We start from the raw sequence: 17,653 nt of genomic DNA, 5'->3' as shown, positions 1-17,653 counted from the left end.
CAGCAACAGCAAAGTCCTGCTGGTCCCAGAGGAGCCAGCCTGGCTTTGTGCTGGGCTCTGGCTGCTTGGAGAGGTTTGTTAAAAATCTGCCTCATGTGAGCGAAATACTCAGCCTAAAATCCATCAGTTATATCCCTAGGAAGAGGTGAGGCCAAGGAAAGGGAAATTGTCCAAGGCAGGCAGCAGCTCTGTGGAATGTGCCCTTCCAGTGCTGAACAGTCAGGCAGAAGGGATGAAGAAAAACCCACGTATTCTGAGAGAAAACAGTTAAATAAAGACTATAAAATGATCAAAAGTACTTGGATTTGTCAGAAATAGAGCCGTTACTGTCTCCTGCTCGTCACATTCTCCATTTTACTCTCTTTTCTATTTAATCTTATTGAAGCAAAGATTAGCAGAGTAATTGTTACATTAAATCTGATTATGAACTTTCCCCTTCTTCGCTCTGTAGGATCCCAAGTCTGTAATGGCAGGATCTGCAACTGGAATTCCATTAATATCAGTAGGGTTTGGCATTTAAGTGAACAGCTGCTCCAGTGACAGCCAGAAAAGAAGGCACAGGATTGTCTGATAAACCCATTATCAAAAGCCAGCTAAAGCATTTTTCTTCAGCTGTGCAGGGAGACTGGCAGGGCTTTTTATTTATTTACAACTTTGAAGATTAATGAAGAAAATAAGCACATTCAAAGCACTTCAAAATGTTCTCCTAGGAGATTTAGGTTCTGTCCTGACCCCAAGCTACTCTAAAATGAGGAGTGCTTCTAAGGAATACGTTAGCTTGTAGAAATCTCCTCCAGAAAGAGTTGACAAACCTAGATATGACAACCCCTGTTTTGTTTTTTTTTTAATGAATAATGAAAATACAAGGAATCAAATGGCAAAAAACCCAGCTCCTTTTATTACAGCTTTTCAAGTTACAGTGATAAATGGATTGTCCCCGGGGTGGAGCTGCAGAAGTGTGATGTCTGCTCACAGCTCACACCCCACTCCCGCTCCTTGCTAAGTAAAAAACACCAAACTGAGTAACTCCAATATCAAATACCATGCAAAGATACCAAAAGTAAATATAATTCAACCAGTTTGGATCCAAACCCTCCCCACATCTTCCTCATGCTAAAAAAAACCAAAAAATATTCCTATTCCACCCTTCGGCATTTTCACGGCCGTCGAAGCCTCTCACAGAAGCTGCTGTGGGTTTTCTGTCTACTTGGATCCCGTGGACAGCAGAGCAATCAGTCCTGAGGAAGCACTGATAGAAAGGATGTAGTTTCTGTAGGGAACAGGTTAAGGAATTGTCAAGATCCTTCTCTGGTACACAAAACTTCGTAGGAGCTTTATGAAAAGGAAGGAATTGAAATGGTCTTTCTCTGTAGTTCTAAAACTGGAACACTGCAACCTGAAACAGAGCTTCAGAACTCACCTCCAGAATTAAGACACCCATAATATTGAGCCTGTTCTCTTGCAAGTTTTATAAATACAGATCTTGAATTAACTGCCCTGGTGGCAATACTAATATCCTTCAGGAACAAAGCATTTTACTTGTGAGGTGCTGGAGCTGAGGAATCCTCTCAGGGAAGAGCTCCTGGCACCCAGCAATACACGGTGTTTCTGCAGGAAACTGAGCTCTGTCCTCCCTCCAAAAGTACAGTGGAAATGGCAACGCCAGGAGAACTCCTGCATTAATAACCTTAAAATATCTGTCCAGGTAATAACCTTAAAACATCTCAGGTCACATTCATGTGATTGGGAGACTTTCTTTTGGTCAATTCTTATATTTGTTTCAACATTCTGAGCTGCAGTACTGCAATGAGCTGCACTTACCAAGAGGAATGCCTCAGGACAGCTACGGGCAGGGGTGACAATTAACAGGAGTGGGGCTGTGAGGGTTTTAGGGTGGGGATAAAGGATACACAGTGGGGTTGAAGTTCTTCAGCACAAAAAAGGAAGCGATGATGACCAGGACCAGAAAGAGGGTGTTGTTGTAGAAGATGGAGAAAGTTGTTGCCTCATAGTCTGCAACTTCATTTTTCTTCCACAGGATCCTAGGAGCAAGTGGAGATAAAATGTCAAAGATACTTAAATCGATGAATATCCTGGTTTGAAGGGGTCTTAAAGCTCATCCCACTCTACACCCTGCCATGGCAGGGACACCTCCCACTGTCCCAGGCTGCTCCCAGCCCTGTCCTGCCTGGCCTGGGGCACTGCCAGGGGTGGGGACATCCAGGCACACCCACATGGTGAAGTGCGCAGTACTTTTTCCAGGTGACAGACAGTCTGGCTGCAAAGCTCCCATCCTGCACAGCCCCAGTGGGGATTCCCCTCTAACAGCGAGTGCATCTGAGACCTTCCCTTCACAACTCACCTCAAAAGGGCTTGAAGCTGAACCCAGAGCATCCCTGCAGCTTCTGCTCGCCCGAATAGAGAGAAAACAACGCCGAGCACAGTCCCTACTACCCCACCCAGAGCCTTAAAGACATTTAAGGCAGTCCTCCAAGAAGGGAGAGAAGGAAGGGGACAGAGAGATCACCTTTCATCCTTCTCCTTGCGGGACATCTTCCTGTTGTCCGCCTCGGACAGCTTGCGAGTCACCTCTTTGGAAACAGCGTCTTCTCTTTTCTGGGCTACTCTGTAAGTACCGCCACTCACGTCACACTTCAAAAATGAAAAAGCAACCCCACAACCCAACCCTGGGATCACAGGAAGTTTTACGTACAGATACAGTTTTGTCAAGGTGAAGGGACAACAAGAAATAGTAACAGCAATTACTAAAAGTAATGTAATTCACATACAATAAGTAATATAATTTATAATTTAAACATAATTTGTGCTGATACCCAGTGAGCATGATGGTGGATTTATTATTTCACTATACTCTTAGCTGGCAAGACTTGACTATAATGACAAGATAACAACCAAGAAACCAATTAGGAGATACTTCTGTGCAAAATACTTTGTGGAGTAACATTTCAGGCATTCTTATTAATAAAAAACTACAGTAGCAAACGGCAGTTTTGTTAAATTTTTAAATGATTAATTCAAGCAGGCACCAAACTTACTTGTGTTTGAGGACAAACTTGACATTTTTATATGCAAAAGCCACGAGATAGGTACTGATGAGGGTCATGACGCTGTACAGGACCGCAGACTGAACAAGATCCATGTGCCATATTCTCCAATAAAGCCCTTTAAAAAAAAATAAAGGGTGGTATTTGAAGCAGTTTCTCTCCAAGAAAAACGTCCCTTAGTGGAGACCCATAAAGGATCCGAGCTCTGTAATTCCAGTCTCTGCCTGAGCAAAGCCAACTCCTCCGAAATCACTTGGGGGAGTGTTTCAACTGCAGTAAAAGTTTGGAAGGGGGAAATGAGCTTTGTGCGTGGCTGAAAGGGGCTTTGTGAGAGCACGGCAGAGCCTGCGAGGCAGCGCTGCGGCGGTGACACGTCAGTAATGCTGCCCGCCGGGCCGGGAATGGGACCCGATAGGGAATGAATGGGACCGATAGGGAATGGGACCCGACACCGCCGGGAATGGGACCCGACACGGCTGGAGCGGGGATCCGACACGGCCGGGCATGGGACCCGACACGGCTGGAACTGGGATCCCACAGGCTGGAACCGGGACCCGACACGGCCCGGAGCCAGGATCCCACATGGCTGGAACCCACACGGTTCACAACCAGGATCCGACAGAGCTCGGAGCCGAGATCTCACACGGCCCAGAACCAGGATGCGATAGAGCCCAGAGCCAGGATCCCACAGGGCTCAGATCCAGGACCCGACGGGGCTCGGAGCCGGGCGCGGAGCACCAGCCCCCGGACCCGCCGGGGGCAGAGGGGAGCCCTGACCCCTCTTCCCAATCTTCTGATCCCCTCAGCGGCTGCTGATCCCCCTCTCTCAGGGTATTTTGCTCCCCCCAGGGTTGCTGATCCCCCTCTCCCAGGGTCTCCTCTCCTCCGAGAACCCGCCGCTCCCCTCACGGCTGCCGCCCGCCCTCGCCCGCTCACAGATAGGGATGGCGGAGACGATGAAGGCGTTGCCGAAGAAAAGCGCGGAGGATTTGGCCGAGAGGTTGCGGCTGAAGTCCTGCAGCAGCAGATCCTCCTCGGACTGCTGCCGGCCGCCGGGGCCGCCCTTGGGAGCCATGGCGGGACAAGGCAGCGTCAGCGCGGCCCGAGCGGCTCCGGGTCAGGCGCCACGGGGCGGGGCGGGCCCGGCGGGCCGGGAGCGCTTCCGGAGCGCGGCCCTCCCTCAGCCCGGCCCCGAGCTCGTGCTGTTCCCATCCCTCAGCCCGGCCCCGAGCCCGTGCTGTTCCCATCCCTCAGCCCGAGCCCGTCCCTCAGCCCGGCCCCGAGTCCAGCCTGATCCCATCCCGGGCCAGTCTCTCAGCCCGGCCCCGAGCCCGTGCTGTTCCCATCCCTCAGCCCAGCCCCGATCCCTTGCTGTTCGCATCCCTCAGCCCGAGCCCATCCCTCATCCCGGCCCCGATCCCGTGCTGTTCCCATCCCTCAGCCCGGCCCCGAGCCCGGCCCGATCACATCTCTCAGCGCGGCTCCGATCCTATCCGTATCTTATCCTGATCCTATCCCAATCCTATCCCTCAGCCCGATCCCATCCTGGGCCCATCCCTCAGCCCGTCCCCGATCCCGTGCTGTTCCCGTCCCTCAGCCCGGCCCTGATCCCGTGCTGTTCATATCCCTCAGCCCGGCCGCGATCCTATCCCGATCCCGTCCCATCCCCGCCCCGATCCCATCCCGGTCCCATCCCGATGTAGCCCGCTGCCCGCCTGGCTGAGGCAGGTGAGTCCCCGGCGGGCCGGGATCCCTGCGGGTGTCACCGTTCGGCTGGGAAAGAGTGGAAATCGGCCCTGTTTCCTCTCGTGTTTTCCCCCGCTGTGAGAAATCCTGCCCTTCAGCTCCCACAGCGGAGCGTTTCTGTCTTCTGGCTTTCGGAACCATTCCTGATCTCCCCAGCTCCTCCCCAGCCTGGGCAGCAGTGCAGAGTGCCCTGCTTTTCACTGTTCCTGACGTTCCCTTGGCTGTTTGGTGACAGCCCGCAGAGATTTTGGGGATGAACATCAGTGTCCTGCATCAGTGGGGAGCACTTGTCACTGGGGTACAGGCACTGTCCCGATGGCCTGGGCTGGCTGCAGCACTCCTTGTCCCCTGGACTGCCAATTCTCTTCGTATCTTTAATGTTTTGGTGTAAACTTCATTTAGCAAAGCACGTCTTTTTCTAAAATTTAACTCAAGTCATTTCCCCCATTTATTTCCCTCCAGTTACTAGTGTTCTCCACTTCCAAGAAAACACTTCAGGTGCATGCCATGAGGAGATGCTACGTGGAGATGAGATTAAATTTAAGTGAGGTTAAATATGATCAAAACGAATTCATTACGATACAGCTTTATACAACGCTTGAGTGCAGTAGGACTCTGCTTTTTGAGCTCATAATAGATTTCCAAGACCAAACAGAGCAGATTTTCAGATTCAGAGTGTGTGGATGCAGTGTGCTGACAGGATCTGATGATATCACGTTATCTCGCAGGCAGCTATGGGAGCTACACCTTCCTTCAGGCTTGGAAATCTCTGTCCTGCAGGGATTCCCAGGCTGGATTTGCAGACACACCAGCCCATCAGATGAAGCACAGCAGCTCTGAGGAGCAGCAGGAACGCCTGTGAGTACCATTGTGGCCACACCTGTGCACAGAGGGCAGGTGTGCAGCTCCCCAGCTGCCACAGCAGCCACAGCCCTCCCCTCATCATGGAATCATGGAATGGGTTGGGCTGGAGAGGGCTTTAAAGCTCATTCCAGTCTCCCTGGCCTTGGACACTGCCAGGGATGAACCTCTCCTGAAGTGCTTCCAGCAGTTCTTGGCTTCCACAGGTGGGAGATGCAGTTTGCCCCTTAGGAGGCATTCCCAAAAGTGTGCTGAGGATGGCTCTTCAGCAAGAGTGGAGGTCAGGGTTGGTTTCTGTGTGAAACAGGTTAAACTCACAATGTGGGTGGAACTGGGTGGGCTTTAAGCTCCCTCCCAACCCAAACCACTCTGATTCTAGTAGAAAACACCAGTTATTAATCAATGCTGCCAATCTTGTGAATGTTTTTATTAAAGAGCATGCTTAGAGTTGTATAAAGTTGTTGGAAACTGGGGAAAATGAAGTTTTAAGATGGTTTCAAGATTTAGGTTAGTCATTATCTTTGCCCTTGCCCAGATTTCTTCCTTCCTCTCAATCTGGGTAAACTTGTTTTGTGTTGTGATGGGATGTAGTTAAGTTTTTTTGTTCTTGGTTTGGCTTACATGAGAAGGATGCTGTCATTTTGGAATGAAATCTGCCCAGTGACCATCTGTCTCCCCGTTAGGATGAAACAGGACATTGATTTAGGCAGTGGAATGGTGAAAGATTTTCTTGAAAAAACAAATAGCTTTTTTAAAGTGCCTGCCACTGCCAAACTGTGGCTTCAGGCAGAACTCCGTGTACAGCGAGAGCTTCATACCCTGAGTGTCACAGATGCTTCCCCAAAAAGAAACAGGGTCACCACTTTACTTACTTGACAATAAATAAAACAATTCCAGGTTTTGTTTAAGTGCTTAAATTTTCTTCTTGGCTAAATCCTCATTCAGAAGCTGTTGGAAATGTGAGGCATCGAGGTCAGTGGAGCAATGGTTCTGTGACCCAAAAGCAAAAGTTCTCTTGGTAACAGGAAAATGAATGCTGTTGTCTTTGTAATTTAGCAATTAGGTTTCTTACCAAATTTCTTCTGAAGCGCAGCAGCGGTGATAAGTATTCTGAAAATACATGGGTTGTCTTTACTGCTCTCACTTTTTCTCTGCATTTGTAAGGTGGACCAAGCTGAAAAATTTAAATGAGGGCAGTGACATTTCCTGGCAGGATTTGCTTTGTTTATTTTATTGTTGCCACTTACGTGTGAATAGGCTCAAAACACCCTTGTGTCAGATCACTGCAATTTATCATGCAGGAAGGGATTAATGTGCCGAGTTTGGGATCAGCTGATGGGGAATTGTTAAATACAAAGGAAAACCTCCTTTGGATGAGCATGACACTCACGAGCTGAGCAGCTTCTCCCCGTGTGTGAGAGCTGGGTGAGCGAGAGGCTTTCCAGTTCTCCTGAAGCATTCCGTGGTGTCTGAGGTTTCAAACTGGAGCCTTAATCTGGCTGTGTTATTTTCCAGACAAATCAGTCCATCCATGTGGTTTGGAATCCCAGAATGATTTGTGTTGGAGGGGACCTTAAAGCTGATCTCATTCCAAGCCCTGCCATGGGCAGGGACACTTGCCACTGGAATGTAGCCCCCGAAAGGGGTGCCAATCATTTCTAAAAGCTGGGAATCGCTGGATTTGTGTGGCACTTGCTGTTGGTGAAGGCAGCTCAGTGTGTCACATATGTGACCCATTTTTGGTGTCTTGAAATGGTCTCATCTGCTCCCGTTTCCTTCTTTAGCATTTTTAAGGTTCTTGTGCCCGTGGAGCGCATGAATGAAATCATGTCTAGGAATAGATTCAGCCTTGCTCAGCGTTTATTCTGGGAACAGTTGGGAACTGACCACTTTTGAAAAGCAGCGTCAGAGGCGCTGTTTGGAAAATAGCCACAACATTTTAGGCAATCAAGAAGTCGTGTCCACGGGGGACAGTGAGCTTGTGCCTCTTGAGCAGCAGCCCCAGAGTGGCTCTCCAGCGGTTCCTGCACCGGGATTGTCCCGGTGTGAGGGGCTGTGCACCGGGATTGTCCCGGTGTGAGATGAGGTGCACCGGGATAGTCCCGGTGTGAGGGGCTGTGCACCGGGATTGTCCCGGTGTGGGGTGATGTGCACCGGGATTGTCCCGGTGTGGGGTGATGTGCACCGGGATTGTCCCAGTGTGGGGTGATGTGCACCGGGATTGTCCCGGTGTGAGGGGCTGTGCACCAGGATTGTCCCGGTGTGGGGGGCTGTGCACCGGGATTGTCCCGGTGTGAGATGAGGTGCACCGGGATAGTCCCGGTGTGAGGGGCTGTGCACCGGGATTGTCCCGGTGTGGGGTGATGTGCACCGGGATTGTCCCGGTGTGAGGGGCTGTGCACCGGGATTGTCCCAGTGTGGGGTGATGTGCACCGGGATTGTCCCGGTGTGGTGGGCTGTGCACCGGGATTGTCCCGGTGTGGGGGGCTGTGCACCGGGATTGTCCCGGTGTGAGATGAGGTGCACCGGGATTGTCCCGGTGTGAGGGGCTGTGCACCGGGATTGTCCCGGTGTGGGGTGATGTGCACCGGGATTGTCCCGGTGTGAGGGGCTGTGCACCGGGATTGTCCCGGTGTGGGGTGATGTGCACCGGGATTGTCCCGGTGTGAGGGGCTGTGCACCGGGATTGTCCCGGTGTGGGGTGATGTGCACCGGGAATGTCCCGGTGTGAGATGAGGTGCACCGGGATTGTCCCGGTGTGGGGTGATGTGCACCGGGATTGTCCCGGTGTGAGGGGCTGTGCACCGGGATTGTCCCGATGTGAGGGGCTGTGCACCGGGATTGTCCCGGTGTGAGGGGCTGTGCACCGGGATAGTCCCGGTGTGAGGGGCTGTGCACCGGGATTGTCCCGGTGTGGGGTGATGTGCACCGGGATTGTCCCGGTGTGAGGGGCTGTGCACCGGGATTGTCCCGGTGTGGGGTGATGTGCACCGGGATTGTCCCGGTGTGAGGGGCTGTGCACCGGGATTGTCCCGGTGTGGGGTGATGTGCACCGGGATTGTCCCGGTGTGAGGGGCTGTGCACCGGGATTGTCCCAGTGTGGGGTGATGTGCACCGGGATTGTCCCGGTGTGGTGGGCTGTGCACCGGGATTGTCCCGGTGTGGGGGGCTGTGCACCGGGATTGTCCCGGTGTGAGGGGCTGTGCACCGGGATTGTCCCGGTGTGAGGGGCTGTGCACCGGGATTGTCCCGGTGTGGGGTGATGTGCACCGGGATTGTCCCGGTGTGAGGGGCTGTGCACCGGGATTGTCCCGGTGTGAGGGGCTGTGCACCGGGATTGTCCCGGTGTGAGATGAGGTGCACTGGGATTGTCCCGGTGTGGGATGAGGTGCACTGGGATTGTCCCGGTGTGGGGTGATGTGCACCGGGATTGTCCCGGTGTGGGATGAGGTGCACTGGGATTGTCCCGGTGTGGGGTGATGTGCACCGGGATTGTCCCGGTGTGGGGTGATGTGCACCGGGATTGTCCCGGTGTGGGGTGATGTGCACCGGGATTGTCCCGGTGTGAGATGAGGTGCACCGGGATTGTCCCGGTGTGGGATGAGGTGCACTGGGATTGTCCCGGTGTGGGGTGATGTGCACCGGGATTGTCCCGGTGTGGGGTGATGTGCACCGGGATTGTCCCGGTGTGGGGTGCTGTGCACCGGGATTGTCCCGGTGTGGGGTGCTGTGCACCGGGATTGTCCCGGTGTGGGGTGATGTGCACCGGGATTGTCCCGGTGTGAGGGGCTGTGCACCGGGATTGTCCCGGTGTGGGGGGCTGTGCACCGGGATTGTCCCGGTGTGGGGGGCTGTGCACCGGGAATGTCCCGGTGTGGGGTGATGTGCACCGGGATAATCCCGGTGTGAGATGAGGTGCACTGGGATCGCCGTTCAGCAGCCTGGATGCCTGTCAGTGGGAGGGAGCAGGCAGATGGGATTTCTGAGCCTGGCATGTGTCACCCTGGCACCCACCCACCCACCGCTGCTGCTCCATCCCTCAGCGCTGTGGGAGGGACTCGGGGCGCTCTGTGCCGCTTCCCACCTGCGTCTTCTCCAGGGTTCCCCATTCCTGCAGCCTCCAGCTTGGCAAGCACCTGCACCTGAACCATGGGAAGGTTTTAGCCTGTAGTGTGTTGTCAGAAGAGCTGATCACCCCTGTGCTGACTGTTCCCAAAATGCTAATACCTAAAGTAAGAAGGATGAAACTGAAGTGCCAAGTGAGGAATGTTTGGCTGAGGGAATAGAGGGGGATGTTACTGACTGCTTCATCTCCTAGAACAGTTGGGGGTTAATGCATCCACAGAAAACTTTGTGTTATCCAGCTGGCTAAACATGGCTCAACCTGAGCCTGGTTAGAAAAAAATTCTACCAGGTTTTTTGTTGGTTTTTTTTTTTTTTTCCCCCCCAAATTTAAAAAACCTTATGAAATGTGAAAGACAAGAAGTCATGAACAGAATGAATGTATCCTGTACCCTTCAGGAATGCTGGATCCAGCAACACACAGATGGATGAATCCCAGGAATAAAGCATTTCTAGTGTGCTCCCACACAGAATTCTTGTGGAAAGAAATGTCCAAATGCAGATTCTCATTTGCAGAGCGTCTCCTACTCAGAGCACTTCAGGCTGCTTCCAAGAACAGCTGCTGAGCAGAGCAGGCATTTGGCTGTTTCTACATCATCCCAGGCCTGGTTTTATTTAGGTGTTCTGCAGCCTGGACCCACCCAGCTGCTCCCTGAGCTTCACATTTTGGTTCTTCAGTTCCTGCATCTTACAAGAAAAATGTGTTGTTAAATTTAGCATTGATTTTGTCCATTGGGTTACGTTATTCTCGGTTTAAGGTGTTTGCACTCCTGTTTCCCTCCTTGCTGTTTCAGTATGCAGAGCCTGGAAGAATTCAAATTTACAAGGTCTCTCCCTTTTCTCTTGTAAGGATTGACCTTTTCCAGGGATGTCCACAGAGACCTTCATTCACACTTTCAACTTCTCCAGGAGCAGCTCTTAACTGGTTTTCAGATGTCTGAAAACTGTCTGAGTGCTAGGTATAACTACCTGGTGATTTTAGAGAATACTTAGCTTTCAGTTGGCCGGCACTGCATTGTAAAGGAACATTCCCATTTTGTTCAGTTTAAAAAGGAGAAGGACCAGAGCACTGCCATCCACACATTACTGCTCACCTGGTGGCAGGATCCACCTGGGAAGTGTTCCAGAATCACCAGCATTATCCTTAGAAAGTCTCAAAAGTTCAGTGGTGCTTTATGGGTCGGTTTGTGTTCCTTAAGGATTGGCAAGTGTTGCTTTGGCCTGGAATAATTTCCAGGGTTTACATGGATTTAAGAGACTTCCACGAGAGGGTGCAGCAGTTCAACACAATCCCATCTAAACCAGACGAGCCTGTCCCCACTGAGGGCACATTTTGACTCATTTCATGCATTGATTTGTGTATTTATGTCAACTTCCATCAGTTCAATGTCCCAGAGTGTCCCTGCAGTCTGGTACTGTTTGGTGTCCAGTGTTACCTGGTCTCAGTCTATGCCTGATTCCCTGCAAGTGTGCATTTTACAAATAAAGTGTAGGGATTTTTTAAAATATTATTGTTTTAGTTTGGAAGTATCATTAATTTCCCCCTCAGACTGGTCCAGCTGCAGAAGGAAACTCTACCTAGAAGGCTGAGTTGTGGAGAAACTGCTGACCTGAGTGTGACTGATGGAACAGAAACAAGTTCTGTGCTAAAGGATTTCTTGTCCCATGAGACAGTCAGGAGCTCTCAGGAGTGGCAGAGCTCCAGCTGGATGGTGCAGCTGTGCTGACATCCTGAAAGCACAGAGGTGCTGTCTGCTCACACGCAGGCCAGGGGTCGAGGTCCATTCCTCTGCCTGGGCCACTAAAATACCTCTGCAGAAATGATTAACTCCTGACAAATTTCCAGGAAAGGGGCCCACCTTGGATTCTTGTCTTCTCTGTCCAAATTCATCAATCCTAAATCACTTCCTGAGATAAGATTATCTGATAATGAAATCACCAGAGGTGTGGTGATACTCATGTAAAATACATGATTTTTTTTTTTTTTTCCTGACAAATGCTGTTTTCACCAGACTTGATATTCAGTGGGAGAAACAGCATGCTGTGGTTTCAAAACTTTTAATTACTAGTGCAAGATGTTAAAAGAGGGAAAATTCGAGACCAAGGAAATGACTTTGGTTACTGCCAGCTGCAAATGTCAAAGTTGGGTCTGAATTCAACAGTTTTCATTGATTAATTTGAATCACTCTAGTTTGGGGGCATTTATTTTGATCAGTGTAAAAAATAAAAATATGAGGTTTACTAAAAACTCCCCAACACACAGTGAATATGTAGCAGCAAGAAAATGTTTATTTTTAAAGACTAGCACCCCCTTCTTCCACTGACCTGCTCTAGATTATCATATATAAACAGATAAGGTCTGGAGATGAATAGAATGAATGAACAGAATGAAATAAGTGAATAGGAATCCATTGATAAATGAATTTATTGAACAGAAAATTTCATCTTGACGTGCTTAGACTGTGACATTTCTGCCTTCCTTCTCTTGAGGACCGACCACAGCAGGTGGAGCCCAGTAGGGGTCAGTCCAGCCAAGGCTTCCTGAGTGCGGCTGTGAATAAGCCTCTGCTGCCCTCCTGCCTCTTCCTTCCCGTGAGACACAGCCAGGGCACCAGAGATTCCCTTTTCCCTGCAGTTAACTTTTAATAAACCTCTGCATCGTTGACCTTTGCTTTCTCTGGGTGCTCACCTACCCTGGCTGGCAAAGGGTAGAGCTTGGCCTGGTATTTGCAGGGGATTAACTTTTGCCATTGAGCTCTGGGATGGAAAAGCACAAATCCAGGCACCGGGAGCTGCCCTGAGGAGAATTTGGGAGCTCAGTGTGACCCGAGCTGGCCCCCAGAACCTCCCCCGCCCCGTGCCCTGGGCTGAGCCCCAGCGTGGGCAGCGGGGATGGGGGGTTCTGCCCCGCTCAGGTGAGACCCCACCTGCAGAGCTGCCCCAGATCTGAGCCCAGCACCGCAGGGACCTGGAGCTGCTGGAGAGAGCCCAGAGGAGGCCACGGAGCTGCTGCAGGGCCCCTCTAGAGCCAGGCTGGGAGAGCTGGGAATGTTCACCGGGAGAGGAGAAGGCTCCAGGGAAAGCTCAGAGATAATTCCAGGGCCTGAAGGGGCTCCAGGAGAGCTGGAGAGGGACTGGGGACAAGGACGGGACATAGGGAATGGCTTCACATGGCCAGAGGGCAGGAGGGGCTGGGATGGAATTCCCGGAGAAGCTGTGGCTGCCCCTGGATCCCTGGCAGTGCCCAAGGCCAGGTTGGACACTGGGGCTTGGAGCAGCCTGGGGCAGTGGGAGGTGTCCCTGCCATGGCAGGGGTGGGATGAGGTGAGATTTAAGGTCCTTGCCACCCAAATCATTCTGTGATCCCTTTGTTAGTTGTCAGCACGGTGCTGTTTGTTGGCTTGTGTGAAACGCTAGAGGAGGACAATGAACTTTCCTGTACTGGGATGTGTTTTAGGAAGTGAAGAATGCTCATTGTGCAAGAGTTGAGGTGGAAAGGGAGTTCTGTCATTAGAAAAAAATCTGTTGGAGCCTGAGAGCTTTGTTGTTTTATCACAAACATTTAAGTCATATGTTTCCCCTCTTTCATCAGCGAATCCAAGTGTGCATACTGATTATCCCGTATTTGCAAGTCAGAGTTGTTAATTGCTGTATTCAGCTGGGGCCGTTTACCATCTGAAAGAAATAATTAAAGCTTTCTTTCTCTTGCTTAAGATTTAAACATGTATTTAAAGATGAGATCATGCTTTCATGGTGGTCAGAGCTTCTTTTTATATTTGTGTGGAGTGGCCTCAGAAACGGGTGTCCGAGGGTCTGGTGTGCTGTGTTTCCTTTAATTATATATTTGTTGGGAGAAAGATGGTTATTCCAGCCTCTGTCTTTGCCTGCTTCCATCCTCCCAGCCCCAGTGCAGCGGGAGCTGTGCCCACCCCAGTGTGCAGATCGGCCATATGTGCCTCTTATTTATAGCTCATGCGTGAAGGGAGCTATTCCAAAGTGGTAATTTCTGTTCTGGTGGTGGCACATAAATACAAGTGTGTGAGAGCAGCTCCTTCTCCCTGAACGAGGATGTGACACATCCCCGTCACCCTGCTTGGGAACGCTCCAGTCCAGACAGACTGGGAGGCTCTGTCTGATGCTTCAGACACTCAAGAGCTCAATTAATTTATAGATGATAATTTGTTTTCAACTCCTGCAGATACAGATGCCACCTTTACTCAGCCTCTCTTGAGTCATTCTCTCTCTCCAACTGCTTTGGAAAGGGACTATTTACAAGGACGTGGAGGGACAGGACAAGGGGGAATGGCTTCATACTGACAAAGCGTAGGTTTAGATTAGATAAAATTCTCCCCTGTCAGGGTGGGGAGGCCCTGGCACAGAGAAGGTGTGGCTGCCCCTGGATCCCTGGAAGTCCAAGGCCAGGTTGGACGGGACTTGGAGTAACCTGGGATAATGGAAGGTGGGACTGGATGGGCTTTAAGGTCCTTCCCAACCCCAAAAAGTCTGTGATTCCATGGAGCTCCATTTCTGTAATTCACTGGGAGAATGGCATATCCTACCTGCACTGAAAATGCAGCTGTGCAATATTTTCTAACTGTGCTGTACAGATTGTGCCACCTCAGAGCAATTTTCCTTCCAGCTGCCTGTGTTTTCTGTACATGTAATTTCATAAAGTCACTGAGCGCAAGGAATGAAAGGCTGGCTTTCAAAAGAAAACAGGAACACGAGTTGTGGAAGCCCAGAGTGGTTTGGGATGGAAGGACCTTAAAACTCATCTTGATCCATGGGCAGGGACACCTTCCGCTATCCCAGGCTGCTCCAAGCTCTGTCCAGGCTGGCTTGGACATTTCCAGGGACGGGGAGTCACAGCTGCTTTGGGCAGGTAACACAACCGGTGCTTCCATCAACGTGAATGCTACATTCTGAAGTTACGAACTCCTGCAGAAGTTACCGTATTCGTGCTGTGGGTGCCCGGGCCGGTGTCCGTGCGAGCTGCCGGCCGTGGCCCGCTGGGCTTTTCTCGGGGAGCAGGCAGTGATTCAGCAGGGAAGCATGCCCAGGCCGGCACGGACAGCTGAACCGGCCGTGCTCGCTCACACGTACGGCCGGATGGTGACAGCACGGGCACGGCTTCGGGACAAAGGGAGCTCAACTGTGCTCTTAACCAGTCCCACCTATTAAATACCCTGCAAATAAACAATAGCTGCCTGCAGTGCGTTATCGCAGCACGGCTTGGGTCGGGAAGGGACTTTACAGCTCATCTCATTCCACCCCCCCGCCACGGGCCAGGACGCCTTCCACACACCAGGCTGCTCCGAGCCCGCTCCAGCCTTGCCCTCAGCACTTTCCGGGCCGGGGCGGCCACAGCCTCTCCGGGAAACCTGTTCCACTCCACGCTGGCTTTTCCGGAGTGTGTCACCGGCAGGAGCACAGCGCGGATCGGGGCAGCGCCGTGCCAGGGGCTGCGTGTGGGTGCACCGAGTGAGTCAGGGTGACTTTGTTCCGGCACGGGCTCCCAGTTCGTCTCTTACTCATTAATTAGCGCGGCTGGAGCCGCTCGCACCGAGAGCTCGGCGGCGCGGGGAGGCGCGGGGTGCAGCCCTTGCCTGTCCGTGAGGACGGCGTGTTCCTCCGCGCTGCGTGACTGCGGCGCCCGGGCTGCCACGGCTCATTCCCGGCGTGTTCCCGGCTCGCGTGCGAGCCCCACGCACGCAGCGACAGCTCGGGGACATCCCTCCCTCCTTCCCTCCCTCCCTTCCCCTCCTCCCCGCCGGCCCGAAACGAAACGCTCGGTGCGTGATAAATGAAACGCGAAGGGGGCCTCTCGTGCCATCGCTCCGGGGAACGGCCTCGGGCGGCGCTTTCGGTTCTGGCCGCTGACACCGGCGCGGGGCGTGCTGCAGCCCGGCCGGCGCCGCGGGGGGACCGGCCCTTGGGGCGGGGGGAGCCGGCCCGGCCCGCCCGCGCTCCGCCCCGGCCCGGCTGCCCTGGCTGCCGCCTCGGCAGCGCTATTTAACCGGGCGGCGCGGCGAGCGAGCAGGAGCGGAGCGGCTCGGGGCGGGATGTGCGGGGCGACGCGGCCCTCGGCGCGGACGCGGCGGCGCTGACCCCCGCACCGCTCGCGGTGTCCGGGGCCCGCCGGGTTTATCGCCTCTGCCCCCGGCGGAAAAGTGATTTCGCTCTGGAGTTCCCGTGGATTTGGGTCAGAAGGCGGGAGCGGCGCCGAGGGAGCCCGCGCCGGTAGGTCCCAGCTGCGCCGGGCTGGCCGCCCGGCAGCTCCGCCGTCCCCGGCTCGTGTGTCTGGGCTGCCGCTGGTTTTGTTCCTTGTCGAGAGGTGTCTTAAGGCCGGCGGAGTGGCTTTTCTCGAGCGGAGGAGGTGCGGCTCGCGTGCGATGGCGAGCGCTCGGGGAGCCAGCCCCCCCCGGCCGGACCTCGGCGGCTGCTGGAGCATCGCTGGGACCGCTCCTGCCTGCTGCAGCGCTCCGACGGGAACGCCGGCAAAGCCTGCTCCTCGCCCCTTCTTGCTGCTTTATTTTTAGAGTCGTTGGGGCATCCGGCTCTGCTCGCTCAGGCGGTTCCGTAAAAATAGCAGCAAAACTTAAATGCTGGTCGAGCGAGGAATACGAATGTTGAAATAGCAGCAAAGGGATGGCCGAACGAGATCAGAAGGCACTTGTTCAGCACCTTGGAGCTGCAGGGGTCCTTGAGCCCCTGGCAGATCCTCTCGCTCCTCGCCAGGGCGGCGAGACCTGGGCTGCGTGAACGGGAACATCTCATTCTCTTCGGAGTCGAGGATTTTTAAACCTTTGGAGTTACCTGCAGGTGCCTTTGGTGGTTTGGAGGAATTGCCTGGGTGTCTGTGGAAGAATAACAGATACAACGATGACTTTGGGGTTAAATGCCAAACAGATATTACCAGTTGATTTAAATTTAATCTAAAAATGGGAAAACTGGAGAGGCGCAACTTTTTTTTTTTTTTTTTTTTTTTTCCTGGCAATCCTGACTTGCTGTTTCCCAGGGAAATGGAAAAGCATTACAAATGAATGTTCCAAAATGCGGAAGACTCAATGAGAAATTTTCCAGAGCAAATCATCAGTAGTAAGAAATTATTGCCAAATTTTCTCTTTTTAATTTTTTTTTTAATTTATTTTTTTTTATTTTGTTTTGAAGTGAGGAGTAACTTTGCTCGGAACGCATTTATCCAGGAAGTAATCCTTAATGTGCTCCACTCCGAGCAGTGAGCCTGCATGTGAGATTGAAGAAAGTTTAATTAAATGTAATCAAATATTACAGGATTCCTGATTAAAAGGCATTGCGCTTGCTTTTTGGTGACGTACGAGATACGCCGCTCATTTGTGCTTTAAAACAACACAGTTCTGCAGCTCGCAAGCGGTGCCTCGGTTCCTGAGTAACCATCACCCTTCGGCTTGCTTCCCTGCCCAGTTTTAATTTCTGCTGCCCGGCGTGGCGAGCGGAGCGCGGTGTGTCACCGCCGGGTGCCGCGGGGACAGGGCAGGGACAGGGACAGGGACGGGCGGAGGGCTCTGCCATCCCTGGGAAGCACGGCAGGATCCCCTCGCGGCCCCCGCTGAAGGCCGTGGGAAGTTTTGCCGTGGGGCTGTGGGAGGTGACACGAGGGAGGACACATGCCGGTGCAGCTCCGGTGGGAGAGGAAATGCTGCGGGAATGTCTGAAATGCGGGGGGTGGGGAACGCGTCTCATGCTCCTCAGGTCTGTGCGTGAGGGAGGAGCGCTGTCACGTTCGCTTTTGTGGAGTGGAATGAACCCGAGTGCTCTTGGTTTGTTGAGCATCCTGACAGGGAGGAGGCGTCGGAACATCCCCCTTTCCTGCCCACCCT

At 52.7% G+C, this 17,653-nt stretch overlaps 2 protein-coding genes across 4 annotated transcripts in view; one reads left to right on the top strand and one right to left on the bottom strand.

Moving 5' to 3' along the window:
• Positions 1-870: 870 nt before the first annotated feature.
• On the bottom strand, positions 871-4,252 carry SSR3 (signal sequence receptor subunit 3). Its single transcript, XM_040073875.1, has 5 exons — positions 4,002-4,252; positions 3,057-3,183; positions 2,528-2,626; positions 1,911-2,042; positions 871-1,270 (listed from the first exon to the last, which is right to left on the bottom strand). Exons 1-5 carry the CDS (start codon positions 4,138-4,140, stop codon positions 1,204-1,206), a joined length of 564 nt encoding a protein of 187 aa, XP_039929809.1. The 5' UTR covers positions 4,141-4,252; the 3' UTR covers positions 871-1,203.
• The window catches only part of TIPARP (TCDD inducible poly(ADP-ribose) polymerase), a 27,906-nt gene continuing 14,476 nt past the window's right edge, over positions 4,224-17,653 (top strand). The window contains exons 1-2 of one of the 3 annotated variants that reach the window (XM_040073873.2): positions 4,224-4,793; positions 5,540-5,669. The gene's annotated coding sequence lies outside the window, so the exon portion shown is untranslated. Of the gene's footprint in view, positions 4,794-5,539; positions 5,670-15,877; positions 16,035-17,653 lie in introns of those variants that run through there. The other 2 variants (XM_058421896.1, XM_040073872.2) reach the window with 2 other exon arrangements.

Source organism: Hirundo rustica, chromosome 10 (genome assembly GCF_015227805.2).
Source record: "Hirundo rustica isolate bHirRus1 chromosome 10, bHirRus1.pri.v3, whole genome shotgun sequence".
NCBI classification, from domain to species: domain Eukaryota; kingdom Metazoa; phylum Chordata; class Aves; order Passeriformes; family Hirundinidae; genus Hirundo; species Hirundo rustica.
This window is presented reverse-complemented; position numbering and strand designations above follow the sequence as displayed.

Coding starts and splice junctions, on each gene's coding strand:
- SSR3 (XM_040073875.1), bottom strand. CDS start 4,140: ATGGCTCCCAAGGGCGGCCCCGGCGGCCGGCAGCAGTCCGAGGAGGAT. Junction 3,184..4,001: donor CGTCTCCGCCATCCCTATCT/GTGAGCGGGCGA, acceptor TTTTTTTTAAAG/GGCTTTATTGGAGAATATGG. Junction 2,627..3,056: donor AAGTTTGTCCTCAAACACAA/GTAAGTTTGGTG, acceptor CGGTACTTACAG/AGTAGCCCAGAAAAGAGAAG.